Here is a 27418-nt window from a genome sequence, read left to right as displayed (position 1 = left end):
TATCCGCCTCTCGCCTCTCTCCTCTCTGCGTGTGCGTGTGTGTGTGTGTGTCTGCGGTTTGTGCGACTGCCTGCTGCTCTGCCCGTGTATGGGTGCGCCTTGGTTGGTGAGTACTGTTCATAGTTGTGTGCCTTGCAGTTGTTTTACGCGTCATCTGGGGGACGTCTGCGCCAATTTCTATCTCTGCTCTCGCCTCTGCTCTCCCTCCTTCATCTACTACTTGATCGAAGGAGGAGTGCCGCCGCCGCCGCAGCAGCAGCAGACTCGCTCAAGAGCAAAACACAGATTCAGTGGAAGAAGGAACGAAGGAAAACGAACATCCTCGGGATCACTGGGACGTGGGTGAGCTAGGCGGAGAGACAGAGACCCAGACGCAGAGGCAAAAGTACAGAGGGTGCTGCGGACACCCCACCGCATACACATAGCGCCCACCTGCTTCGTCCCCACCGCACTCTCCTTCCTTCAAGTGACACCCATCGCTCTCCTCGACAGCCAAAACCGGCGCCATGTCAAACGAGAAGGGCGCGTGCCAGACCAAGAACACGGTCCGCGTGAAGGAGGACGACAAGGAGGAGAAGGAGATCATCCCGCTAGACAAGGATGACATCGCGCTGCTGAACCTATACGGCTCCGGCCCCTACCACGCAAGCATCAAGGAACTCGAGGAGTTTGTGAAGTCGCACGTGGAGGAGCTGAACAAGATGGGCGGCATGAAGGAAAGTGAGATGGGTCTCGCGCCTGCTGTGCAGTGGGACCTGAACAGTGACCAGAAGGTGCTAGAGCGCGAAAATCCACTGCACGTTGGCCGCTGCGAGCGCATCCTCAACAAGGGCCAAGACGATGCCCGATATGTGATCAGCATCCGCGAGCACGCCAAGTACGTTGTCACTATCGGCGAGCGTGTTGCACCAGAAGATATTGAGGAGTCCATGCGTGTTGGCATTGTCATGGGATACAGTAAGATCCAGATCGAGATCCCACTGCCGCCGCGCATCGACCGATCCGTGTCGATGATGCAGGTAGAGGACAAGCCCGACGTGACCTACGCCGACGTCGGCGGTGTCAAGGAGCAGATTGAACGCATTCGTGAGGTGGTGGAGCTGCCCATAACGCACCCGGAGAAGTACACGCAGCTTGGCATTGATCCCCCAAAGGGCGTGCTGCTCTATGGCCCTCCCGGCACCGGCAAGACGCTGCTGGCCAAGGCCGTGGCAAACCGCACGGATGCCACGTTCATTCGTGTGATCGGCTCTGAGCTAGTGCAGCGGTACATTGGCGAAGGCGCGCGCATGATTCGGGAGATCTTCCAGCTGGCGCGCACAAAGAAGGCGTGCATTATCTTCTTCGACGAGGTCGACGCCGTCGGCGGCAGCCGCGGCAGCGGCGACGGCGATGACGAGATTCAGCGCACCATGCTGGAGATGGTGAATCAGATGGACGGCTTCGACTCACGCGGCAACATCAAGGTAATCATGGCGACGAACCGGCCCGACACGCTAGACCCCGCCCTGACCCGGCCGGGGCGCATGGATCGCAAGCTGGAGATTGGCCTGCCGGACTTGGAGGGCCGCACGAACATCCTGCGCATCCACTCGCGATCTCTTTCGTGCGAAAAGGATGTGCGGTTCGAGTTGATTGCCAGGCTGTGCCCAAACACCACCGGCGCTGATCTGCGGTCGGTTTGCACGGAGGCTGGCATGTTCGCCATCCGCGCCCGCCGCAAGACAATCACCGAGAAGGATTTCTTAGACTCGGTGAACAAGGTAGTGAAAGGCCAGCACAAGTTCAGCGCCACTGCCAAGTACATGGTGTACAACTAAGCGTCGTAGGGCGGATACTCTGCGGCGATGAAAGGAGAGGAGAAGTGGCTGCGCATATGTATGAATGCTTGCGTGCGCTTGTATGTGTGGATGATGCTGCGTGTGACGCCGAAGCAACGACACTCTCTGTCGAACCGCCACCAGGAAACAGCACAAAACAAACGATGTCAGTGGCAGAGCAGCGGAGCGCGACATGCAGCAGAGGGAGTGAGGGGAGGCCAAGTGTAAATCGAAAAGCGGACAGAACCGGAAGGGCAGTGTGTGCTGGTGGGAGGGGAGGGTGTGCAGGTCGAGGAGAAGACAGTGTCATAGCAAATGCACACAGACACACATACAGCACATCGCATGCCCCCCTCCCCACATCGCCCTCTCGGCCGCTCTCCTGCGACGATGTTGCTCTCTCTTGGGCTTGTGGCGGTTTTCTGCACAGTGGCGGTCGGTTTCACGTGCCACCGCTTCCGCCCCCCTCCTCCTTCCCGCAAACGTCTTGACATCACAGCGAGCCGTTTGTTGTCTTTTCTGCGTTTTTAAAATCATTATTCGTATTGGCGTGTTGTGTGTGTACGAGATAGAGAGGAAAAAGGCAGCCGTGCACCTTCCGACCTTCCTTGCCCCTCCCCCCCTCCCTCTCCCTCGATCCCCTCCAGCCTCGCCCCCGAGGCACGCTTCTGTTTTGATTGGTGCGTTCTCACCATGAACAGCAACAAAGAAACGACAAAGACAACCGCCCGAGAGCCGCAAAGGACGAAGGGGCGATCATTTTACTCGACACCGATTGTGGTCTGGGGCGGGACAAGGCAGCACGGGCGGCGTGTGGTGGCGGGGGTACAAGCAAGGGCAGCCGCCTCGCTTGGTCTCTCTTGCCAGCCTTCCTCTTGCCGTCTATTTTCGGTTTATGCGTATTCCCTCCCGCCCAGCATGATGTGGTGTGCACGCCAGCAGGCCTGCATGTGCCTCTGTGGGTGTAGCGAAGTCGAGCCCGTGCCACGTAGAGACGGCATGGAAGAGCGTCGAGAGGGAGTGCGATAAGCGTTGTGTTCGTGTGTGTGTGTGTGTGACGGCGTAGCAAGTCTGTGCGAGAGACTGCCAGCGACTCCTTTCTGCTTTTACTTCCGATTTTGTTTTCTCATTCCTCCTGCTTTCGCACTCTCCCCCCTGCCGTCATAGCAGCAGCCTGTGACACTCCCCTTCCTCTTTCCTCGCCTGCTTCGGGTCTTGCCAAGCCCGGCTGGACACCGCAGCTCTGTCAACTCGGCCCCTTCACGAGAGCCCCTAATGCGCAGCTGCATACTCTTCAAACAGGAAGGCACAAGGAAAGGTAACACTGGTTTCTCTGTCGCCCCTTCTCGCCTCTCCGTGTGTTTGTGTGTGCCTTCACGTATCCGAGGAGCGGGGTGTGCATGGCTGTGATGGAACGCAACCGTTGAGAGCGCAGCGCACGTGCCCCCCTCCCTCCCATTCGATTAGACTCATACACAAGAAGAAAAAGAGAACAAGGAAGCGGCAAGCCGTCGTGTAACACATCTTTTAGAGAGGCGATCACACTCGCCACAAGCGGTACGCAGCTGGCGCGTGGCTACCTCGTTCAAGGGTTGCGCGGAAGTGCATAGACACCATCTATGTGTATACCAGAAACAAGCGGGTAGAGAGTAGAGAGAGGGCGGTACTTCACTGGAAGGGAAGGCGAAGGGGCGCTTGGCGACAAGACCGAGTCGACTCGCTGCACCGCCCTCCTCCCTCTCCTCCTCTCTTCTCTTCGCTCGTTCCGGTGCGGCTTCCGACGACACGTTGCTTTACACACATACACGCGCAAACACACACACGCACACACAGAGACACAGGCACGCATCCTTGGTTTACCTTTCGTTTTCTTTTTGTTCTATCAGCATCGGTTGTGTGATGACTTCGAAGCAGACGGCGAGCTCGATCGAGGTGGCCGTCCGTGTCCGCCCCATCCGTGGAGAGATTCGCGAGTCGAGGACTGCCTGGCATGTCGACGCGACATCCCTCACGGAGATCGCCCAGCCGGATTGCGCCTTTACTTTTGACCGTGTCTACGATATCGCCGCGACGACGGCAGAGGTGTACGAGCGGAATGTGCGTGGCAACATCGTGGCGCGAGTGGCGCAAGGGTATAACGGTACTGTGTTCGCCTACGGCCAGACTGGGAGCGGCAAGTCGTACACCATGTTCGGCGACACCGCGAACCGTTCGCCTGGGCTTATCCGCCTTGCCGTCCACGACCTCTTTGAGGCGCTCGGTGCGGAGCAGCAACAGAAGCCCTACATGCACACGGAAGTGTTTGTCTCTGTGCTGGAGATCTACAACGAGCAGCTGCGCGACCTACTCCGAGGCGGTGACGCCGGTGGGGGCGGTGCCAACGGTGCACCATCCGCCACCTCTGCTCGCGGATGGGCGTCTGCGTCGTCGCCATCGACCACAGCGCCTCTCTCGGCATCGCCGCCGGTGCTCAGCATTCGCGAGAATGCGTACGGCGTGTACGTGCACAACGCCCTTCGCATGCAGGTCGTGTCGGAGCAGGAATGCATCAGCATCATCTACGCCCACGCGGCGTCGCGGGTGTCGGCTGCGACGGCGATGAACGAGCACTCCAGCCGCTCCCATTGTGTGATACGCGTCTCGGTGGAGCGCTCGCACTACATCGAGGACGCTCTCTCGGAGGCTGACGGGGAAGAAGACGAGGATGAGGACCTCTCTACGCAAGAGGAAGACGACGGGGATGACGGACGCGCCTCGTCCACGCAGACGGGTCTGAGCGGCACGAGCCACGCGGGCCGTAGAGCGGCACGCTGTGCCGGAACAACCGCAAGGGCGAAGGCTGCGAAGCACAAGAAGAAGGTCATCTCAACGCTGAACATGGTCGACCTGGCGGGCTCGGAGCGGGTGGCGAAGACGGGTGCGACGGGACTGCGTATGATCGAGGGTGGCCACATCAACAAATCTCTCACAACCCTGGCCACCGTCATCGACCGCCTGGCAAGCGAGGCAAGTCATCCGCACACCGGCGGTGTTGCATCCTTCATCCCCTACCGGGATTCGCGGCTCACCCATTTGCTGAAGACCGCCATCGGAGGTAACTCGTTCACGGTCGTGCTGTGCTGTATCACCCCCGCCATCGAGAGCGCCGACGAGTCGCGCAGCACCCTGCAATTCGCCTCTCGCGCCAAGCGCATCAAGAACAAGGTATGTGTGAACGAGGTGGCCAACGCGCACACGCGCATGCGAGAGCTCGAGGCGGCACTGCGGCACACGCGGAAGCTCCTCATCGCCCAGACGCTTTACCTGTGGAGTAAGCAGCTGAAGATACGGAAGTACGAGGCGCAGCTGTCCCATATCGGGCAGACGAATTTGTCACTGAGCGAGCACACGCCCGCCGCCTCTGGCCCATCTCTGCTGATGAACCAGCAGCAACAGCAATCCATGATCATTGCGCAGCTCACCGCACAGAATGATGCACTGCGGGAAGAGGTTCGCGATCTCAAAACCCGGGCCGAGCTCGCGGGCGAGGCTGGCGGCCGTGATGGTGGGGGCAAGGTGTTGCCCAGCACTGGCGCCCTTGCCGAGCTTGTCTCTTTGCGGCAGTCCCTAGATTCCACTCAGCAGCTCTTGAAGGAGCGCGAGGCAGCTCTGGAGGCAACGCAGGCATCCCTCAACGAGCTAGACGGTCTTTGTCGGGAGCTGGAGGGGGAGAACAAGGCCCAGGCGGACAAGATCAAGGCGCTTGCTCGGTGTAAGAGCGAAGCCGAGGAGCTCATGTGCGCTGTCGAGGAAGAGCACGGGGCGCTGCAGCAGGAGGTGAAGCTGCTACGCTCGCAGCTTCAGCAAAGTCAGACGCGGCTGCTGGAGAAGCACCGCGGTGACGACTACCTATCCGAGCTTACGGCGTTGCACGTCGCGCATCAAAACCTGCAGCACTCCTATAGCCAGCTAAAGGAGAAGGCGGACCGCGAGAAGGCGGAGCTGACGCAGCGCTTGACCCGTCTAACCGAGAGCAACAATACTCTCGAAGATGAGCTGGACGAGGCCAAGGACCGCGGCAGCCTCATCAACTCGCACCTCTGGCGTCTGCTGAGCGCTGCAGCGCAGGCGACACAGGGAAAGCCACTGCAGATCAAAGATCCAGCGGCTACCGTGCGCGATACCCAGGTGATGGAGGCTGTGCGGTCTCTCGCAAACGTTGCTGTGATGGCGAACCGCAGAGGCAGCGACGGCGCCGGTTCTGGCGAGAGCGTGAACGAGCTTCGCAGTCGCATCCGCTTTCTCGAGGAGCAGCTTGTCGCGAAGGATGCGCAGAGGGACGTGATCGTTGACGCGAAGTTGAAGCGCATTCAGGGGCTGGTGCTGCGCCTTCACAGGGTCAACATCGCTCTCATCGAGGAGATGCGGCAGTGCTTCCACGACAACGAGCTGCTCTTCGAGATCGCCACGAAGACGTCCAAGACTCAGAAGAAGGTGGAGAAGGCGGGGCTGACGATGCGGTCGCTGGAAGCTGCGCTAAGCCGGGCCCGCTTGGCACAGCCGCCGCACAAGCCTCTTTACCACAACTGACCAAGTGACCGTTTTAACTGACGGCGGAAAGGGGGGAGGTGGACGATGATTGCAGCGACAGCGCGAGGCGGGCGTAGTCGCGCCCACACCGAAAAGCCCCCAAGATATCTGAGAAGGATCACATCGCACACTGCGGCGCTCTTATTATTTCCGTCGTGTCGTTGCTTGAACTCCGCTCTCGCTGCCGGTCGGGGTGTCCCCTCCTGTTCTGAGGCTGAGCGCAGTGGACGGGCGTCGGAGAGGAAGGGTGGTTGCGGCAGATAGGAGCAGGTGCCTCACCATGCTTTCGCTCGCCGACCGCGCGTAAGGGCTGTGTGGATGCGTACGTGGTGCTCTGACGAGACATGCACACATGCAGTCAAAACAAGAACTGCCTTGAGGGGAGTTTCGGCATTGAACATGCATGCACAGAGGAAGGCACGCGTACGTGCGTGCGCCGCGCATGTGGAGTGAGGGGGGAGGGCGCCCGCTGCTGCGCATCCGAGAATAATGCTAAAACTGGAGAATTGCAGCGAAGTCGTGCTGCCGCCACGGACGGCGCTTCGCTTGAATGTCTTGGTGTGCGACTCCATCGTCATTCTCGTTCTTTCATCGATCACTCCCCTCTTTTTCCCTTGACTTATCGGGTGCCAACGGCGGCGGCGTGAGGCGCAGCAACTGGGCTTGGCTCTGTGACGCGCAGAGGGAGGAGCATGTGCTTGATCGCCACCCCCTTGCTACCTCCTCTCCTGGCACTCCACGACGCTGTCTCGCCCCCTTTTTTTTGCGTGTTTTCGTCTGTCCTTTTAGTTTGCCGGCGGCGCTGTTTGGGCCGCTGACTTGATTAGGTGGGGCGGTCCCTCCTCCCTCTTCTCGCCCCGTCCGGCGTTTCACAGGTGACGCCGCAAACGATGCCGTCTATTCAGGTGTCTGGCCGTCATGGCTCCTACGCGACGCAGTTTTGGAAGCCGTCTGCGTGGGCGGTAGCAGCTTCGCGATTCCGTAACCGCGCCGACATGCGCGCCGCGTACAGTCGTAAGGCGATCGATCGGCGTCTTGTTCTGCCACTGGACAGCCATAACTGGATTCGCGCTCTTGAGGTACTGAATGCCGGCTACGCACGCCTCGGTCGCACCCCCGAGCACTTCAAAATGGTGCTGAGGGATATGGTGGAGCACCGCGGCCCCTACGCTGAGCGCGCCACGTTTCCGTCATCTGCCTTCGCGCCACCGTGCCCGACGCAGTCACGTGGGGGCGTCGACGGTGCAGAGGCCCGGGTCTTTGGCGGCGACGGCCAGCGGCTGCCCAGCACGCTTGCTGAGATGCCAGCAGGCAGTGAAGGGGCCGCCGACATACTTCCAGCTGTGGACGCGTTGCGCGACAGGGCCTACGCTGGTGAGATTCCGTCAAACCGCTCCCTGTGGGTCACCCTTGTGTGGTCGTACTGCGCTCTTGACCAGCCGAGCGGCGCCCTCGACACATTCCATCTCGCTACGCGCCGCTTCCGCTTCTCGTCGGCGACAATGCAGCACATGGCGTCGTTGCTGCTGCCTGTTCTGTGCCGGCACGCGCAGCTGGAGGAGGCGACCAGGTTGTACGAGACTTACTTGAAGGTGGATGGCACCAAAGAGGATGCGGATGGCGCGCTGGCATCACGGCACCACCGCAGCCGCATCGAGGACGCCGACGCGCGACGATGGCTTGCCGAGGCGGCGGCTCGGCGAGGCGATTGGAAGCGTGCGCAAAACTTCGCCGGTGATGCACGTGCGCCGGCAGGCAGTGCACCCGCCACTGACGACCACCCTCACGCCACCACTCGCGGCTCGCCATCGCGTCGGACGATCGGCTCCCTCTTCCACGACACGGCCAGCCCAAAGACGCCGGCCCTGTCGCCTGGTGGCGCACATCTTTTTGCCTCTTCGGAGGGTGCCGGCAGAACAGAAGGCCAGCAGGCGACGCCGCGCTCTTCAGCGGCGCCGCCAGCACGGCCAATGCTGCAAGCGCTCAGCCGCGAGGCGGTGCGCCAGCTGTTTCGCTGCCTCTGCCGGGGCGGCAGTGAGTCGGGCTCGCACTCGCAGCTTCGGGATGCGCTCTGCTGCTGGGAGCACTTGTATGGCCCTGTGCTAGAAGCTGCATCTGCCGTTGACGGGGATGCCATGGCCAGCTGCCGTGATGACAACCCTTGCCGTCTCACGCGCCCCCCGCCGCTGGAGGACGTGCACGAGTTGCTGAACCTGCTCGCGTCCCACCGGCGCTGGAAGGAGTCTCTTTCCGTGTTCTGCCACCTCTTCCTGGGCAGGCCCGCCAAAGTGTACGTCTCTGCTACCCTCGCTGACCTTCAAGTGCTGCCGTCTTCCATAGGAAGTAGCGATGGCCCGTTATCTGCATCCGCGAACGGCGAAAAGCCCATCACAGCACCAGTCCTTCGACTCGATGCCACCACGCTGAACATTTTGTTCTCGTCCCTCCCCGCCGCCGCTGCGCCGCTACTGGTGCGAGCAAGGAAGTCGGCACCCGCTTCCGCAACGACGACAGCCGAAGAGCGCGCTCACAAACAGTGGCCGTCGCAATCCCACGCCGCCAGCGATGAGCGCGAGCTGCGGCTGTCGGCGTCCGCTGTCCCCGTCACCGTGGTTCGCCTCTTTGATGACCTTCTCCTTCTTCGAGATGACATGGTACTCACCGACTTCGTAATGGCCGCCGTGGGACCGGCGCTGCTGCAGGTGGGACAAGCCGAGCGCGTCTTCGACCTCCTTGCACGCACGCCGATGATGGTGGCGGCTTCGCAGCGCAAGGCGCCAGCGTACGTCTCGACTGAGCATCAGGCTCTGAAGGCGGAGTTGGTGGCGCTCGGGTATGCCGCATTTGCGTTGTGCTCCTCGTCGGCACGGCGGCACGACATGGTGCGGCTGCTGCCTCACTTGTTTCCGCCGGAGGTGGTGCGCCGCGTTGCCACAGAGGGCGAAGGCAACACGCCGAGTAGCTGCGCTATCTTCGAGGGCCGTGCTGTGTTGAGGAACTACTCGCGCTCAGCCACGGCGTCTTCCACTGGCGCCACGATGAAGTCGGATGACACGGTGGCGCCCAACGGCAGCGTCGATTCCTTGCAGTCCCACACGCGCGCCAACACCGCGAGCACCACAGCACCGTCCCTCCTTGACATGAAGTGGCATGCCCCTACCGCTGCCTCTGCTTTCAGAGGGGGGGACCTCAACGCCCCTACCCGGCCCGGTCGACGATCCAGCGCTGCCACGCTCACCTCTCTCGCCGATGACGCGATGCGCCGCGACTATGTCCGTCTGCACGAGCGTCGCCGCGACGCCTTCACGGGCAGCCACGCCGACGCCGAGCGAGACCCGAGACCGATTCCAAAAGGCTTGCACGATCATGCGAGCGGATGGGACTTCTTCGGTCGCGGCGGCGAGATGGTTTTTGCGAACCACAAGCGCACTCCGCACCCCTTCACGATGCAGCCGAAGGTGATGCGCGATCTGCGCAACCCCTACCGAGGATGGAACCCGCGCCGGAACAGCTCGCTGGCGCACAAGGAAAACGTCATCAAGTGGAATGGCAAGAGCGCCGTATGAGTTTGTGCGGGGCGGGTGGCACCGTCATGGCCGGGCACGGGCCTGTGCGCGTGCGCGTCTTCGCAGTGCGCCACACACTCGCGCGGCGGATGTAGCAGACGTTTTTTTTTTCATAAGTCAGAGGTCCGCTCTCCCTCTCTCTCCACCCCCTCTTCCGGTCTGCAAACAGCAGCCTTGCGTCAGCGTCACCACCCCCTTGTTCATCTCCGTATGCGCGGGGCCGCCAACTGACACATGCTCCGGCGCAGCACCGTACAGCGCAACGTTCCGTCCAGCTCTGCAGCGCCTGCATGAAGGCTGGTCTCTCGTTTCTTCCTCCTCTTCTCCCGTTCTCCAGCCTGCCGTGCTGTACGTTCTCTGCCCGCACTTGCGGCTTACCGTGTTGTCCTTGGCTGTGATGGCGGCTGTAGTATGATGATGACAAGCGATGAGGAGGAGAAGGAGAGGCAACGATTCGACGCGACTCGTGCACTGCGCGCAGCGCACTTGAGCAATGCCCCTACCGGTGCGTACGCGCTTGATTGAACTTCGACTCTCTCTCTCCCTTGTTCTCTTGTAGGTGTGCGTCGTCCGCACGGGTGGCGCTTTAGGTGACCATGAGCAGCTTCCAAGCACACGTGGCGAAGCTAGCGCGGGCGGCGGAGAGCGTCTCTGCAGATGCCGAGCAGGCCCCCCCGGCCGTCGCGATCCCGCTGCGCGAGGCCGCCCAGTCGCTGCCGCCGCACATCATCGCCGCGACAGACCCGGTCAAGCTGAACAAGCAAGCGTCGATTTTCCGCTGCCCTGCATGGGCGGGTCTGCCGTCGCGGCCTTTCCATCTTCACTGTGTGCGAGGCAAGGTGCCGTATCCCGCCCTTGGTCTGCAGAGGTTTCCGTACTACCTCTTTGGCAAGAACCCAGTGTGCGATTACGTGCTGGAGCACCCCTCCATCAGCTCCGTGCACGCCGCGCTTATCTTCAACAAGGAGCACGTCTGCTTTGTGCTGCTTGACCTGGGCTCCACCAACGGGGTGCGACTCGAAGGGAAGCGTGTGGAGCCGCGCAAGCCCATCCCTATCGCGGTCGGGTCGGTGTTGCAGTTTGGCTACAGCACGCGCACCTACGAGCTCCGCGCGGGGGCGCCGCCGCAGCTGAAGCGCCTTCGCGAGGACGGTGACGAAGATACGGCGGCGCAGCGGCACGGGTCGGGGTTGGCGTCGGCGGACAGCGGACTCTGTGAAGCAGACAAGGTGTCGCTCTCTGCTGCTGTCGCCGGCACCGCCACCTGCCCAGCGACAGCGCCAAGTGCCGTGATCGCTTCGGCCACCAGCGCCGCTACCGCTGTGTCCCCGGCACCCGAAGGACAGGTGGCGAACGAGCCAAGAACATCCTCCACGACTGCAGAGGCTGCCACTTCCAGTGCCCACGGCGCTGTTACCAGCGATGTTGGACGGATGGCTGAACCTGCGGCGACGACCGTAATGCATGCAACTGCAGATGCAACCGGCGGCTCGCCGGCAGAAGCTGCGACTGCCTCTGCAGCGGCGGAGTATGCCCCCATTCACCTCTTCCAGCTCGTCATCAAGCACAAAGACGTTGAGAACCCTATCTCGCGTGGGCGCAACAAGGGCGAGATCATCACCCGCTCTCGCGCCGACGCACTTGACATGGCGCGTTACATTCTGGCCGACCATCGGCGGCGAGTGCCAGTCGCTCCGGATCTTGGCTTCTCGCCATGGACCCCTGAGGAGTTCGTTGCGGCTGTCGACGAGTACTGTGAGATGTCAGCGAAGAAGAAGCGCGGCGACCTGGGGGTGGTCGAGAAGGGCACCTTCGCGGACGAGATCGACAAGGCGGCGTTTAGGCTGCGCCGCGGCGAGGTGAGTGCGCCGGTGGAGACACAGCTCGGTGTCCACCTCTTGTATCGCTGCGATTGAGCGTGCCCGCGTGTGCGCTGGGTCCAGGCTGCATGTATGGGCCGCAGTTATCCTTTTCCCTGCGCGTGCGCTTTACGATGGCGTGGGTGGAGGGGGAGGCCAACGAAAAAAAAAATAGGTGAGCAACTACGGTTCATTTTTTTCGTGTGGGTCTGTCCTGGCGTATTTCGCGGGTGGGGTGGATGAAGGCTAGCCGCGGTGAGGCCAACCAAAGGCAGGGCGACGGCGCCTTTGTTGTTTCTCCACTGTGAGAGCGGCCGTAATACTTCCGTACCACGGCCGTCGCGACATCCGAGGACGCCGCTCTGATGCTTATGTGCTGCCTGTGAGTAGCTGCCCATCCGCGCTTCTCTCCGATCTTCTTTTTTCTTTTCTCTCGTGGTCACGCCTCTCTCGTGAACCTCGGCTTTCTTTTTCACGCATTTCTGTCTGTCTCGCCATCCCTCCGCTAAGCAGCGCGCGTCGCTCGCGGAGCCCACACATATCAAATTGCACAACGCTCACACACCTCCAAACCACGGCATATTTCAATCTCGCACTCCATATTCGACAGCCCTTCTCTGGGCGCACGCGCAGAGAGGGAGGGAAAAAGAGGAGGAGGTGTTGGTGGCGCAATCCGCAAACGCAAGGTGAAGTGGTCAAGGCGCACACGCACGTGCCCATACAAGCACTCGACGCGTGCACTCGTGCGCACATATACACAACAATCTCCTTTTCTCTCTCGTAGGCGTGAGCCGCTGCCGCTGTTGTTGTGACGCTCTACGCGTCACTGAACCGCCTCGTGGCCACCCACCCAAACCCATACGTTCACACCCATACACGCACGGCCGCTTCACGTACCGGCCGCCTCGCGCGTGGCTCATCCCGCCACATGGTGTTTTACGTCCCTCTGCTTCTTCAGAATATAGGCACCCTTTCTTTAGATCGCAGCCTCCGCTCTATTTCTTCCCAGCGCGTGCGCCTCTCCTCTGTTTTCGTATCGTCTTGCGGGCCCCACGCTGCCGTGCGTCTCACTCGCCCTCCCCGTCGACGTCTGCCTTCTCGTGTTTTGGGGTCGTTTCTCACGTGAGGGTTTGTCGTGTGCCCCCACCCCCTTCTCCTCCTCCTCTCTTCTGTCGTCCCCACTTCCAGGAGAGCTGGACACGTTGCACACGCCCCTTGGATTCTTCATACACCACGGGCGTAGCATCGCGCGCATACGACAGCATCCTCATCCGTTGCTTTTTTTTTGTTATTGCTCAGCCATGTCGCTCTCCGCCCAAGGCTTATTGAAGTTTCTCAACCAGAAGCATCGCCGCTACGAGGTCTTTGAGCAGATCTCGCTGGCCGAGACAGCGAGCGGAGCGGCTCCCTCGTCAAGGTGTGTACTTCGCGGCTCCGTCGTCGTTCCGGAGGCGGACAATGACAGCGCTGGTGGTGGCGGCATCACCCGCGTAATCCCGACAGCTACAGCGGTTATGCGCACGCCATCCCCGCAGCTCTTGCAGCTCCCCTGGTCACCGTCACAGCCGCAGGCGTCGACTCCAACTCAAGCGCACGGTACCATGTACGTGTGCGAGCTGCCGGAGGACACGTGGGGATCGATTTCTGCCGTTACTGCCACGCCGGCGCCGTCGCAGCGGCAGTTCGCCTTCGCCAACGAAGCTGCAGCTTTCTGCGCCTCACCAAGTCCTGGCTTTGTGGACGCCGGGGACGGCGCAGTGGGAGCGAGTTCAGTGCAGGCGTCGCCAACGACCGCTATGGTAACTGTCATAAACACCCTTGACCAAACGGACCATACAGAGGAGATGCGCCAGGGGCCGGAAAGGCTCAGCAACCATGACACGAACGCGCCCACCTCAGATCTAGGTGCAGGCTCGGTGGCCGCAGTGGAAGGCATCCAGCTACCACAGTTGTCTTCCCCGACAGGGCAGGGCGTCATGGAGTTGCCCGCATCTCCACAGGCGCTGCAGACTGCCGGGGAGGACGTGAGGAGCGCCTTGAATGCGACACCGGTGCGATGCAGGGGCGCGGACGCGAACGCAGCTCCGCCGCAGTCGTCGCAAAGTCAACCACCGGGCGCAGCCGCTGTCGAAGCTTCTGTAGGGAAGCAGAACAATACCGTCACCGTTGTCCTGTGGGTTGCAGGTGTTGCTGCTGCTACAGGGGCCGTCGACAGCACGGACATGGGGCAAGCGGGGGACACACCCTACACCTTAGCTGCGGCACCACTTGCCACGCCCTCGCTCCGCCGCGATCTACAGCACTTGACTTCGACCGCCACTGCCCCTCAGAAGGCTGCCGCTGCCGCAGGCACCGCTGCAGAAAGCACCGAAGACATTGCCGGCAGCAGCACAAAAACGCTAGGGTGCCTCTGCTTCGCTGTACGCGATATCCATGAGGCGGAGAGCAACGACACCGACATGTTGACCCCACGAGATCGTCGCGTGCAGATGCTGACCCTGCAACTGGAGTCCGGCGCGGCTGCCTATGCAGCGAAATGCCCGTCAGATGTCTTTGTGCGTGTTGGCAGCAACTCGCTGGGGTGCGCGCTCACATCGCCGTCGGGGATTAGCGGTGGCGCTGCCGCTATCTCATCGCGCCGCTCTGCCCCGACAACGTCCTTTTCCTTTGTGTTCCACAAAGGCGGCATCACGCGGTGTATGGCCGCACTGCGGCAGCACTCGCCGGGGCTCGTCTACGCGTACCGTGGCAGCCGCAATAACTTGTCTCTGCTCCTGCTAGATGGTGCGAACGGAGTTACAGGTGCCGACGGAATCAGCACTTCGTCGCCGTCACGAATCCGGGGTGCCGCGACTCCATCCGAGCTGCAGGCGTCGCACGGGGCGCGCCGATTGGGCAGCGCGCATCTGGGGCTTCCGTTATCACCAGCAGGGCGAAGCACGAGCAGCGCTAGCGCCCCACCGGCGCAGCCGCCAGAGGGCGAGCTCCACGGCTGGCGCAAGCGGCTCTCTACCCGTGCGCTCTTCCGCAGTGGCGCCCGCGGCGTCGGCGGCCTGCTCTCGCACTACACCTCCAACTTGCGCTACGAAGCCATGAGCGCGGTTGCGCCGCACTGGCCATCCGCGTTGACGGGGTTCGAACAGGAGGCAGGCCACACCGATGATCCTCGTGGCAGGGGAGACAGAAGGGTCGGCAGCGCCACACGCGCATGGGCGTCGACGACGAACTCGCCGGACGAAACGCAGGACTACTCCAGCGCCTCCTCTTTTGAGGATCTCACGGACGAGATGACGGCGATACGGCTTGGCGCATGCTACTCTCCTCCACGTCCGGTCCTCCCACTGGACGGCGGAAGCCGCGCACCATCGCCGGTCACCGCGGCGGACTGGGAGCGCGTCTTCGACGTCCCTCCGGAGCAGCAGCGCTATCCACAACAGCACGGGAACGCACCGGAGAACCACTCCACGCACGGTGCGACTTCGGCAGCCCTGCCGCCTCAGACAAGGAGGCTGAACGCTGACCGCTGGCGTGCCTTCCGTCAAGCTGTTTACGAGCGAGGAGGGCTGGGGGACAGCAGCGTCCGCTTCGAGGTCTGGTGCTACCTGCTCGGAGCCTACCGCGTAGGCTCGACCGAGGTCGAGCAAGCCGAGGCGCTCCGAAACGACGAGGCGCTCTACACGCGCCTTACCTCACAGTGGAAATCGTTTCTGCCGGAGCAGGAGGCGCACTTCGCCACCTACCGGTACGCCAAGCAATCCATCGTGAAGGATGTACAGAGGACCGACCGGACGCACCCGGCCTTTCGCGAGGATGACTCCGATATGCTGCGCGTGCTGCAGGAGCTCTTGCTGGCGCATGTGATGCTGGACATGGATCTTGGCTACAGCCAGGGCATGAGCGATGTGGCGGCGGTGGTGTTGCTTGCCGCGTTGCCCTCGCTGCCCCCGGCACCACATCTGTCCCCGGCGTCTGAGGCCGCCGTGTTCATGTGCTTCCGCAAGATACTGAGTGAGCACATGTCGGCGAACTTTGTCATTGAGGGGCGCACGGCTGGTGCGCCGTACGCGGCTGTGAAGGGGCTGCAGCGCAAGCTGTACCAGGCACAGGTGCTGACGCGGCACTTCCATCCGGGCTTGTACACGCATCTCAAGAAGAACTGCATGGCCGATGACATGTCATTCTGCTTCCGCTGGATACTGGTCTGCTTCAAGCGCGATCTGCCGAGCATCGAGGACACGATGCGCTTCTGGGATGTGCTCTTCGCTTGCCCGTACACCACGGCGTACGAGGTGGTCGTCACGGTGGCGTTGCTCGGCGCGCTCGCCGCACAGATCATAACTCACATACAAGCGTACGAGACGCTCCTACAGTTCGCGAACGGACTGAGCCGTGAGATAAGCCTTGACCAGATTCTCGTATGCGCGCGGGCGTTCTACGAGAACGTCTGCGTCGCCGAGGCACGCGAGCTGCGCCGTCGTCTGCGTCTCCAGGCCGCGGAGGCGTCCGCAAGGACAAGGGGCAGTACAGCAACCGGTGGCGCTGGTGAGCCCCTTCCTGGCTGGTATGTTGGTCCACACAGCAAGGAAGCGGCAGTGGCGGCGGTCGTGCCAGCTGGGAAGGCCGACGATGACGACGACGAATCTGACTACTTCCCAAGCGTCGAGGACATGGTCGCGTTGTTTCTCAAGACGGATGGACCTCTTTGAGAAGAGGTCGAGGAGCGCGAGGTGCGGCACGGCCACGACGCTTCTACTTTTTCATTGACATGAACCTCATCTGCTGTGGGCATGTATTTCTCTGCGTGGGCGTGTGTGCGGTGTAGGGCGCGGCCCCCTCTCCTCGCCTTCTTATGTTCCATCTCTCTTCGCTTGTCATGACAGGGGAGAGAGAAGGAGGGGGGGGGGCAGAGCGCTAGCCTTCTTCCTCACTCGTCTCACTGGACTCCTTGCCACCGAACACACACACACACACACAAAGGAGTGAGTTTTAGGGCTCATGCACGTGCATGTAAGCTCGGGCGTGTGTCGGAGTGTACAGACTGCACCGGCGTACGCGAGGCGACGGAGGCTGTCGCTGCGCCTGGTAACTGCCTTGCTCCCGTGTTGTCTCGATCTCCCTGGCTAGCTGCTCGCTCGGGCGCGCGGCTGCACTGCGAGCAGCAGACGACCCTTTGGTGAGGCGCGCGGCACTCGCGCACACGCGCACACTTCATTCGTTGTGCCCATCCCGCATGCGACTCTTCTGAAATTTCTGGGCGCGTGTTTGCCTTGCTTTCGCGCCTTGATACGGGAATGCCGCAGGTGGAGTCTGCGTGCGTGTGCGTGCCATCCGTTGGAGGACACGCACATTCACTTCCCCACTCACAAACAGAGTCTGCCCCCTACCGAAGAAACAACAACAGCGGCAGAGGGCGAGCAAACTCAAGCGCTGATACCATGGCTACCGCTGACGCCTCGCTTTCTTTCACACGCCTCGCTCTTACACACACACAAACTCGGGGGAAAGGATGACTTCCGCTACTCTACCCATGCTCTGCATCAGAGCGGGAAAAAAAAAGAATGTAAACAAAAGCCCGCTCAAACTTAGTTGTGCAAAACGTGGGCAAGGGTCTTTTCAGTTCTGTCAAGATGCCCGCCACTACCACCGCAGTTCTCCCTCGCCACCGTCACCGAGAGAGTGCCAGGTCGGTCGTCCAGAGACTCCATGCGATTCCGGTACAGCTGTTGCCCCCGCACGTGTTCAAGCTACAGCACGCCGCCAGCAGTTGCGATTCTGACACGGGCAAAGATGCACCTTCCGTTTCGCCGGCAGCAGCGTTCGATGCTACCGCGGCTGCCGACGAGGGCACCACAGGCGACGCGTGCGCTGAGCTGGGCATGAATTCCGTCTGCTTGGTTACCACTGCCGCTGCCGCCGCGCCGTCATCGACGCGTGCATCCGCGACTGGCGAGGGAGCGCTCATCTCTTCTTTTGCTTCACCAGCGGCTGAGCAGCGCTTGGCCTACGAGGTGGCCGCCGCACACGCGCTGCGCGGCGGTCGTGTACTGTTCCTCAACGCCCCGACGAGTCAAGCCTTCTCGCTGGCAAGGTTTGCGGTGACCATTGAAAGGCAGTGGATGGCGTTGCAGCCACGGCGGCAAGAGGCACTAAGCGTGCGACAAGGCGACGCCGCAACGCTGCACGATGCCCAAAACTTCACACAGATGGGCTGTGCAGGGCGCACTGCCTCGTCACCAGTTTCTGCTCGCACGGCGTCGTCGGAACCGTGCTTGCAGTCGCTCAACTCCGAAGCTCAACTTCGAGCCCGTCAGCGAGCGGTGCTGGACGCTGTGCGGCGAGTAGAGGTGCTGCCTTGCACTTCCATGGAGGACTTCTACGCCGTGTGCCAGGCCTACACGTTCCCCACCGTTACCGTAGCCGATGGTGCTCCAGAGGCTTCGGGTCCAGAAGGCACGCCAAACTCGCCCTCCTCACGTGTGTGTGGTGTGACATGTTCGCGCGGCAGCGGGCAGCCTAGTGCGTCGAGGGAGCCGAAGATGAGGACCGAGTTGGTGTTTCCGTCCTCGCTGTCTTTCACGGATTCCGGTGCGGTGACGGCCACCGCTGCTGCCGCTGCCCCCGCCTCATCGTTGGCAGCTTTATCCGCTGCCGCGTCGTCCCCCACGGCTGCTCGCACCTCCACGCTGCATGAGGTGGACATCGTACCGCTGTGTATCGTGGACGGGTTTATGGGGCGAATGTCGACGTCAGCGCTGCTCGAGCGCGCGTCCGGTCAGGCCATCCCGCTTCTGCATTACGTGCTGTGCCTTTTGCAGCGTCGTCTCAAGTGTGCGGTGATGTTGGTGGAGGCGGGAGGGAGCGTGGCGAGGGGTTGTGGCGCTTGCTGGCCTTCCTCCTCGTCACCGTCAGAAAGCCTGGCTTCTGTGAGCTCTCTCTCGGGCGGGCATCCGCAGAGCCGAAGCGACGCTTGCGGTGACCTACCATCTCCTGCGATGGTGCTTGCCGCCTCAGACCTGGTACAGCGGCTGCGTTCCCCCCACATGCATCCGTCGCCAATCGTGCCCGTCTCTCACGCCGCATGGTCCCTGGCGCAGGTTCCGGCGGTGAGCTTCAGCGAGGTCGGCGTTGAGGTCGAGCGCCAGCCAGGAAAGAAAGCGGCGCGAGCCGATGGCGCAGCTGAACACACGGCGCGCACGTGGTTCTCGCAGGCGCCGCCCGTCTCCCTCCATGACGTGCAGTTATCTGTAGCGTACGTCGAATGCGATTCCGTGTGGCGCCCGCTGCGGCACGGCGACCGCCACATGGAGGCTTGCGATGCAAGGAGCGGCGCCACTTCACGGCACGATGAGCTCCTCCTCCCTTTCAGCGTGGCATGGCGGTACCGTGTGCATCTCATGAAGACTACTGTTGGCGAAGCTGCTGGCACGCGGGCCGTCGGTACTGATAACCTCCTGCAGAATCGCCGGAGCAGTCCGAGTGGGCCTCTCTGGCCCCCTTCTCGTGGCTCGCGTCGGCCATCGGGAGTGCTGACGTGCTCATCTGGCACACCCAGCAGCATGCAGTACACTGGTTCATGGATGCGGAGCTCCCAGTGGCGGTACCTGTAGATCCTAGTAATGGCCGCTGAGGGCTGTGACAACGGCGTTTGCGTAGTTTGTGTACGCGGAAGGGGGGGGGTCTGTGCGTGCGTTGGTATCTGCGTATGTGTCTGGCTAGCCATGGCCGTCCCTGCTACTGCTATTCCTTCCCTCCTTCCCCCACACACACACGCACACACAAGCTGAAGGCTCTCCTCGTGACTGCCAGTTGTGTGCACATTTCTCACGAGCAGGTTGCCAAGGCAGGCATCGCTTCAGGAACACGGGTATCACACACGCGGCGCCGGAGTCCATAGTGCCGCTCTGGTGCCGCGCGAGTGCTGTCCGAGATGTGCGCATGGCCTCTTTCTCGCGGACTCGCTCTCATTCATGCATTTGATCCCCTCGCCGTCTTTCTTGGCACATGCGTCTTTCTACGTCTGTGCTTGTGTGTGTGTCCGAACCTTCTGTCTCTCGTGCTTGTACGCCCGCCCGCGCCCCCTCACGGTGTTGGTCCACATGGCTGGCGGACGCGTTCACAGAGTACGTGAGCCCATACATACAGATACCCACCCACAGCGATTGGGTCTTGTGGACACGGCGAACCCAGGTCCTCCCTCCCTCCCTCCCGCTCGTTCTGCCCCTTCCGTGGTGCATGTGCCTGTTGGAGGCAGGCCTAAGGCATTAACACGTTGTTTTGGGCGTCATCTGTACGGTCGTGCTTCATTTTTTTTCCGGTGGCAGCCGAAACTCGTCAGAATATGGAGGAGGAAGACTCCATTCTGGGCCTGGTGCCCGCCTCGCTCCCCGTTCACACGGACAGCGAGGATTCAGTCGTCGCGAGCGGCTACGTGGGGGGTGGGCCCGGTAGTCCGGCGGCTGCAGGCGCGGACACTGATGACGGTAGTAGCTGGACCTTCGAGCACGTCCTTCGCGCAACCATCGCGGACGCAGAGGAGAACGACAACAACGACGCTGAGGCAGGGCGAAGTGGCGGCGACGAAGAGGACGACGGCAGCGACGTCGCTGACAACGATGAGGAGCAGGTGGAGGATGCGGTAGATTTTCGCGACGGCGGCGCGCCCTCTGGTGCGGAAGGTCACGCCGGAGCGTCTGCCGGTGCAGCGGAGGGCGGCCACGCGGATGACGTGATGCTGCTGAGCATCGGGGATAAGAAGGCGGCAAAGCGGTTGGGTAAGAGGCTGTACAAGCGGTGGAAGAAACTGCACAAGGCCTCCCAGTCGAAGAAGGACAGGCACAAGAGCAGCAAGAAGGCCGGCTCTCAAAAGTCGAAGGGCAAGGAGAAGGCCTCCAAGCACAAGAAGGCAAGCGGCAGCCGCAAGAAGACGGGCACCAAGGCGCGCAGGGACGACCACGACGACGACGGTGGTGAGGGGAGCATGTTCCTGAGCATGGCGGACGGCGCGGATGATGTGGATGGCGAGCTCGGGCTGGTGCCGGCGGCCGATCTCTCCGACGCGGCGGCCGCCATCGAGGCGCGTTTGAAGAAGGCTGCCCTGCGCGAGTCCAAGATGCGGACCGAAAAGGCGGTCAAAAAGGCGGCGCAGCGCAAGACGAGTTCTGCGGAGCTCGCCGCCATTGCCAAGGAGCTGGTCGCTGCGATGGCGAAGGCTCGACAGCTGGACGAAGACATCATTAGCGGCCGCAACACCTTCCCCGGCGCCTTCCCGCTCAACCGCGTCGCTCTCAAGAGCATTGTGCAGGCTCGGTGCCGGCAGGGGTACATAGTGGGTCCGCTCGTCGAGGCGGGCATCCTGCAGGAGCTGAGCTACTGGCTCTACGATGTCGACCGCGCTGATCCAGCGCCGTACGAGCTGCGCACAGCAGCGCTCGATATCCTGGTCTCTTTACCGATGGAAGGCAGCATTGCTGCGACGGAGGACCTCACTGCGTTCATGGGTGTGAGCCGCGAGCACCTCATCAAGACGGACCTAGGCCGCGCCCTGAACGCGCTTCGCCGCTACAACGAAGAGACGATCGACAACAAGGGCAAGTGCGTGCAGCTACTGACCACTTTCAGTCGCGTGATCAGCGGCGCGTCGGACAAGGACCAGATGGATGAGCACAAAAGCAAGGCTGTGTGGAAGTGCCAGCGCGACCCGACGGTGGCCTCGCCATTTGAGGTGCTAGAGACGTGCTCAGAGGCCTTCCAGAAGTCGTTCATGAAGCCCGACCCGCGCGACCCGACATCTTACAACGGCGTGCTACCATGGAGGCCGCCGGCGGCAACCATAACAAACGTCTCAGGTAAGCTGGGCGACTACATCGAGAAGGCCAACATTAACCCGCGACGATGAAACTGTGGGTATGCGACAAGAGCCGCTACCCCTTCCCCCCCTGAAGCCGTGCGGTCTCCCCCTCCTCACCCTGTGTGGTCTATTCACTGTGGAGTTTGGACAGAGTGCGTCAGCCCCCTCCTCCCCGGTTACCTTCCAGCCACTGCCGGCGCTTACCTCATCCTCCCTCTACCTGGTGCCGCTTCAGCATCTTGAATGGAATGGTGATGTCATCGTTGGTTTGCTGCTTTTTTTTTCGCTGTATTGGGCCCCTCGAGACACAGGTGGGGGGATGAGGGGGTGGGCTTGCACAAGGTGGGTGCTGTCGCGTATCCGATCTCGCATTTGCCTTCCTTTGCGTTACGCACGCGCGCTCTCGTCTGTGGGCCTGTGGGTCGCGCACCTTCGGGCATGCCGGCAGGACGTCGGCAGTGAGCTCGATTCTGGTTCCGTTCTCTCCTCGTCGCGGTTCGTTCGCTTGTGTTTCTCTATTGTTCTGGTACGCGCGCTCGCTATATATATATGTGTGTGTGTTTCTTCTCTTGATTTCTCTCTGGGCACTTTCTTTCCATGCTTGAGCGACTTGAGTGTGCCTATGCGAGACTCACGTACAGGCGAAAGGACACGCATAAAAGGCCTCACAGGAGGGCGTGCGGCTGCCCACGTCGTGCCGAACGAGTGGGAAGAGTGGGACGGAGAACAGAAGGGCTGAGGGAGCCGCGCGTGATCGAGATTGCACGGCAGTAGAAGCAGTGGAGAGGCGGGGGAGGAGAGGGGGAGAGGAAGGGAGGGAGGGGGAGCGAAGACGTCACGCCTCTCTTCCTCTCCCTTCCTTCCTTTTCCCCCCTCCTCCCCCGCCTTGCCTCGCCTCGCCACGCCCCCACTCCCTCTCTTTTTGTGTCGTCTTCTCCGTCTTTCCCCTCTCCCCTTAAACAACGATTGAGGCCGTGTTGGGGATGACATATCATATCCTGCACTTCGCTCTCCTCCCTCTCAGCGATGTCGTTACATCGGAAAACAAGAACAACTTGACAAACTTGCAGGGAAGTAATCTGCTACCTTCGCGCACTCCTAGAGTGTCGCCATGCCTATGCCCCCTTCCCCACCCTGTTTTGCATCCTCTACGCCGTCGTCGTATGATCTCGAGCAGGATAGCTTCACACCGGTCCCTCTTTTGGCCGTGTTGGCTGCGATGTGGGCCACCCACACGTGGCGTTCGCGCGGGCCACCGTACCGCTCTTTCGCCTCGTTGTTTTCGTCTTCTTTCTGCACGCATATTCTCCTCCGTCCTCCTCCCCCCTGCCTTCTCTACACCTTGTCTGCATCGGACTCTGCCATCCTTCGCTTTCGTTCCTCCCTCCTTTGCGCTTTCTACTCGTGTATCTCGCGCGACCACACTCCCACCTTTTCAATCTGCGGGCTTTCGTGCACACCTGCCTCGTATACGCACGAACGTACATACATGCAACTACCACCGCTGCCGCACCCTGGCCACGTGTATCTGCACCACAAAGTCGTTGGCGGTTGAAGTACCACTGCTCTGGCCGGCGTGCTGCGCGAACAGCGAAGGAGCGTGTCTCTGTACAGGAAAAAGGTGTGAGCACGGCAAAAAGAAAGCCCTGCATCTCCCTTCATCTCCATTTTCTCGACGCGGGTACACAACACGCTCATTATCCCGTAACTGTGCATCATCACCATTTTGACTGGTTTCGTGTTTTCGTGTTGTCGTTTTGTTATTATCTTCTCTCCCCCACCCCAACTCACTCGCTCACGTGTTCACCCACTCGCTCACCCACCCATTTGCTCTGGGTCGTGCATGGGCGCGTGCGTGTGCGTGCACGTCTTTCGCTTACTTCTCTGTTCACGCTTCTTTCTATTTGCTGTCCCCTCCTCGAGCCCCGCTCCTCCTCCTCGTGTTTCTTGCCCTTCATCGCAGAAGGCTTTCCTGCGCGCGCGCGTGTGTGTGTGTGCCTCGGCGAGCGTCTCGGTGCGGCAGCGGGTCTTCGCGCCATCGGGTCCCTGTCGCTCGTATACGCACTTTCACACGAATAGCACACTCACCAAAGGCGCTATCCTAGTACTGCCCCTTCACCCCTCTTTCTACGTCTTCCTGCTTCTCGCGTTTTGCGTTCTTCCGCCCCCCCTTCCCCCTTCCCACACTTCAGGTGATGTCAGAGAAGTCAGTGCGGTCTCGACGGCCCTTGTCGGTCTCTCGCGCCTCTGCGCGTGCATCAGCCGCATCTCGCCCGCAACTGCATAGGACCGTGAGCAGCGACGGTGCATCCCCGTCTCAGGCAACGGCCCCCATGTACAGGCCGCTGCGCTACGTGGGCCGTGGCAGCTTCGGTGTCGTTCTTCTCGCCGAGGAGGTGCATACAGGTGTCAAAGTTGCCATCAAGCGTGTTCACTATGACGCCCGCCTGCATAACCGCGAGGTGGCGATCTTGAACTCCGTTCTCGTCGACAACCCGCGGCACCAGCAGCCATCGCACACTGTTGTCGACAGCAATGACGCGTCGCGACTCCCCGGTGGCGCGGCAAGGGCCTCGTCTACGTCCTTCCTGTCAGCATCGTCATCCTCGCACACCGTGGAGGACGTGCACCTGTGGCCTGGCACACACCATCCGAACATCGTCGAACTGCTTGACTTCTATGTCACCTACGACACCGCCTCATCAGAGCAAGCGCTGGGGCCGGACATGGTCGGCGTCGGGGGTGCCAGTGCGGGCTTTGAGTCCCTGCCATCGCACCACCCAGCAGCGCATCGGTACCCCTTAAGCGGTGGCAGCGGCGCCGCTTCCACGAGTGCCCCGCCGGTTTCAGCTCCCCTGGCGGCGTTTGCATATCTCGAGATGGTGATGAGCTACTTACCGATGGACCTGTGCTATGTGAAGAAGTACTATTTTCGGTTTCACGACATGCCCACTATGGTCACATCCAGCTCGCCATCTCCCCTCGCTTCGCCGGAGCAGGCAGCGGCAGAGCTGTTGTCCGGCGAGCTGCCGGAAGGCACGGCAGACAGCCCCCCGGCGTCACCCAAGCACGCCGGGACCGGCTGCAACGGTAGCAACAGCAGCCGCCACAGCAGCACCGGCGGCAGCGGTGGTGATGCTTTCAACCACCTTCCCCTGCGCTGGGTGAAGGTGGTGCTGTTCCAGCTGGCCCGGGCGTTGGCGTTCATGCATGTGCGCCATGTCTGCCACCGTGATTTGAAGCCTGCCAACGTCCTTGTCGACCCTGACACCGGCCGCGTGCAGGTCTGCGACTTTGGCAGTGCAAAGCAGATAGCGCGACCTGCAGAGGAGAAGAACGTGTCGTATATCTGCTCCCGCTACTACCGAGCTCCTGAGCTACTTTTCGGTGCGCTGCACTATGGTTGCGCCGTTGACATGTGGTCGTTTGGCTGCATCGCCGCGGAGCTCTTGCGCGAGTCGGGCAAGCCCCTCTTCCGTGGCTGCACCTCGATCGATCAAATGGCGGAGCTGTTTAAGGTGCTGGGGGCGCCGTCGAAACGGGAGATGTACGCCATGAACCCCCAGTGTGCAGAGGCGCTGCTGCGCACCCGCGCCATGCACCGCCACCAGAGCCTCGACACCGATCCTCATTCTGGCAGCGGCGGCGGGGTGCGGCAGGATCGATCCTGCGGCCTGGAACTTGAGGTGGACTACCAGGCGGAGGAGGAGGACGACGTCGAGTTGCGTGGCGGCGCGCAGCAGGGCGGATATGACGTCGATGGTCATGGAGACTTTCTGCGCGACGCGCTAGACGATGGCATCTCGTCTCAGGCCTCGGCATCGCCTGGTATGGCGACGGCATCGCCACCGTCGTCCTCCACCAAAGACCCTCGGGATTACAAGACGGCGTTCTCTGCGCCACCGTCAACTGCAGCCACGGCCACGCTGGATGACGTGGCACCTACGCCGTTTGAGGAGTACTACGATGTTCTGAAGGTGCACGCGATACCGTGGCGAAGGCTCTTCCCCGCTGACACACCTACGGAGGCGGTGGCGCTTGTTGCGTCGTTGCTGTGCTACGCACCTGACAAGCGGCTCACTGCGGCGGAGCTGGTTGAACACCCCTTCTTTGACGACCTCTTCAGCGCTGCAGATGCTCAACTGGGAGCAGTAGGCCGCGATACTGCAACTGCCATGGCAAGTGGAACGACAAATTCCCCCAGCGAAGATGACGGGGTTGCGTCTGCGGCGCTGCGGCTGCCGAATGGCCGCCTCATGCCATTGTCTATGTTCCAGGTCACGGAGGTAGAGCGAGGCCTGTACACAGACGCCTTCCTCACGCGCATGGCGCGACAGGCGGAGCTGGTGGCTGCGGCCATGAAGCAAGACGAATACCCATGATGCTTGTTTTGGTTTCACTTGTTTGCTTTGGTTTCTTTTCTTCTGGTTAGTGGGGGCATCTGCGAAAGGCGGCGAAGTGATCTGCCCACACACACACGCACACGAAGGAAATCTGCATGCCTCTTCCTTTTTTTTTTAGGGTTTGTTGTGTTCGTTGGCTGACCACGTTCTCCGCATGCGCCGTTGTACATTTTATCCACGCTGCTGCCGCTTCCGCTGCCTCGTCCTCTCGATGTTGATACACACTCAGAGCGAAAGAGGGATGCGTTTGCAGCGTCGTGTCTTTCCCTCTGCATGAAGTTGAGTGAGTGTGTCTGATGGAGTATCCGCGGGAGAGCATCGATGGTGCACGGCGCACCATGTTTCTCCCCCCCCACTTCTGTTTTCTTCCGTGAAGCCTGACTCCTCCTGTGCACCTCACTGATCGTGTGTCTCCACCCACCCACAAGCACCTTCCTTTTGCTTTACTTGGTTGTCATCATCCTGTTCCCGCCCTTTTTATCTTTGTGCGTGTGTGTGTGTGCGTGTTTTCTTTTTTTTCTAGTTCTCCTTTAACTGGTTATTGTGGTGCCATCTCGTTTTCCTTTTTTGTGCGTGATTTCACGTCTCTTCTTCGCTACGAAAACACCCCGGCGACAGCTACGTTTCATTTCCTTTACATCCCCTCCCTGCCCTCTCCCCCGGACCGTCTCACCCTTCCGCCTCCGTGCTGTGGCCTGCCGTCATATCTGCTGCTGCAGTCACCGCCATCACCGCAACCAAAAGCACACACGGCAAACCCGCAAGGGAGCCACCAGTGGAAAGTCAAGCACCGCAACCGCAACAGCCACACACGGATATACACAGACATACAAGGGGAAAAAAGAGGTACACGAATACGAACGAAATAAAAACGTGTCTTGGGCTGCCACACACACGCACACATTTACAGAAAACATGCACATGCATATATATATATATATCTGTATGTACGTAAATACATATATGTATATATACATATGTATACATCTCGGTTGCTGTTGTTGTTTCTTCTGTTCCCGTTGCGTTGTGTGCGGGCCCATTTTTTTTTTTGCGCTGCTCTCTCTCTCTCTCGTTTTTTTCTTTGTGTGTGTGTGTGTGCCGTTCCTTGGCCTTCCTTCCTTCTGAGTGGCGTATACGGCGGTGTGCACGTGCGCTGCCACGGGCATTTGTGTGAATGTGTCTACGCACATCGTTTTCCTGACCTGTTCCTCTTCTTCGATTTTGTTCCTAACTCCTTTTCGTCTTACTTTTAAAATTATGATGCCCCTCATGACGGGAAGCGGGCGTGCCTCAGCGCGTGGCAGCGCAGGATCGAGTGCACCCTCTCCCCATCCCCTGCGAATGCTGCACCACC

At 61.0% G+C, this 27418-nt stretch overlaps 8 protein-coding genes across 8 annotated transcripts; all 8 read left to right on the top strand.

The window, feature by feature from the left end:
• Positions 1-506: 506 nt before the first annotated feature.
• LDBPK_220440 (proteasome regulatory ATPase subunit 1, putative) lies at positions 507-1820 on the top strand (the record flags this gene model as incomplete). Its single annotated transcript, XM_003860746.1, has 1 exon — positions 507-1820. The coding sequence occupies one exon, from the start codon at positions 507-509 to the stop codon at positions 1818-1820; it is 1314 nt and encodes a 437-aa protein (XP_003860794.1).
• Positions 1821-3719: 1899 nt separating this feature from the next.
• On the top strand, positions 3720-6389 carry LDBPK_220430 (kinesin, putative; the record flags this gene model as incomplete). The annotated part of the gene is made up of 1 exon (XM_003860745.1): positions 3720-6389. The coding sequence occupies one exon, from the start codon at positions 3720-3722 to the stop codon at positions 6387-6389; it is 2670 nt and encodes an 889-aa protein (XP_003860793.1).
• An 890-nt stretch (positions 6390-7279) lies between these two features.
• On the top strand, positions 7280-9955 carry LDBPK_220420 (hypothetical protein, conserved; the record flags this gene model as incomplete). The annotated part of the gene is made up of 1 exon (XM_003860744.1): positions 7280-9955. One exon carries the CDS (start codon positions 7280-7282, stop codon positions 9953-9955), a length of 2676 nt encoding a protein of 891 aa, XP_003860792.1.
• Positions 9956-11388: 1433 nt separating this feature from the next.
• LDBPK_220410 (hypothetical protein, conserved) lies at positions 11389-11871 on the top strand (the record flags this gene model as incomplete). Its single annotated transcript, XM_003860743.1, has 1 exon — positions 11389-11871. The coding sequence occupies one exon, from the start codon at positions 11389-11391 to the stop codon at positions 11869-11871; it is 483 nt and encodes a 160-aa protein (XP_003860791.1).
• Positions 11872-13115: 1244 nt separating this feature from the next.
• LDBPK_220400 (hypothetical protein, conserved) lies at positions 13116-16520 on the top strand (the record flags this gene model as incomplete). The annotated part of the gene is made up of 1 exon (XM_003860742.1): positions 13116-16520. One exon carries the CDS (start codon positions 13116-13118, stop codon positions 16518-16520), a length of 3405 nt encoding a protein of 1134 aa, XP_003860790.1.
• A 1170-nt stretch (positions 16521-17690) lies between these two features.
• Positions 17691-19421, top strand: LDBPK_220390 (hypothetical protein, conserved; the record flags this gene model as incomplete). Its single annotated transcript, XM_003860741.1, has 1 exon — positions 17691-19421. One exon carries the CDS (start codon positions 17691-17693, stop codon positions 19419-19421), a length of 1731 nt encoding a protein of 576 aa, XP_003860789.1.
• Positions 19422-20152: 731 nt separating this feature from the next.
• On the top strand, positions 20153-21709 carry LDBPK_220380 (hypothetical protein, conserved; the record flags this gene model as incomplete). The annotated part of the gene is made up of 1 exon (XM_003860740.1): positions 20153-21709. The coding sequence occupies one exon, from the start codon at positions 20153-20155 to the stop codon at positions 21707-21709; it is 1557 nt and encodes a 518-aa protein (XP_003860788.1).
• Positions 21710-23504: 1795 nt separating this feature from the next.
• On the top strand, positions 23505-23948 carry LDBPK_220370 (protein kinase, putative; the record flags this gene model as incomplete). The annotated part of the gene is made up of 1 exon (XM_003860739.1): positions 23505-23948. The coding sequence occupies one exon, from the start codon at positions 23505-23507 to the stop codon at positions 23946-23948; it is 444 nt and encodes a 147-aa protein (XP_003860787.1).
• Between the last annotated feature and the right edge of the window lie 3470 nt (positions 23949-27418).

The sequence above is a fragment of the Leishmania donovani genome, chromosome 22, assembly GCF_000227135.1.
Source record: "Leishmania donovani BPK282A1 complete genome, chromosome 22".
Lineage (NCBI taxonomy): Eukaryota > Euglenozoa > Kinetoplastea > Trypanosomatida > Trypanosomatidae > Leishmania > Leishmania donovani.
The sequence above is the reverse complement of the archived record's forward strand: the minus strand, read 5'-3'. Positions and strand labels throughout refer to the sequence as shown.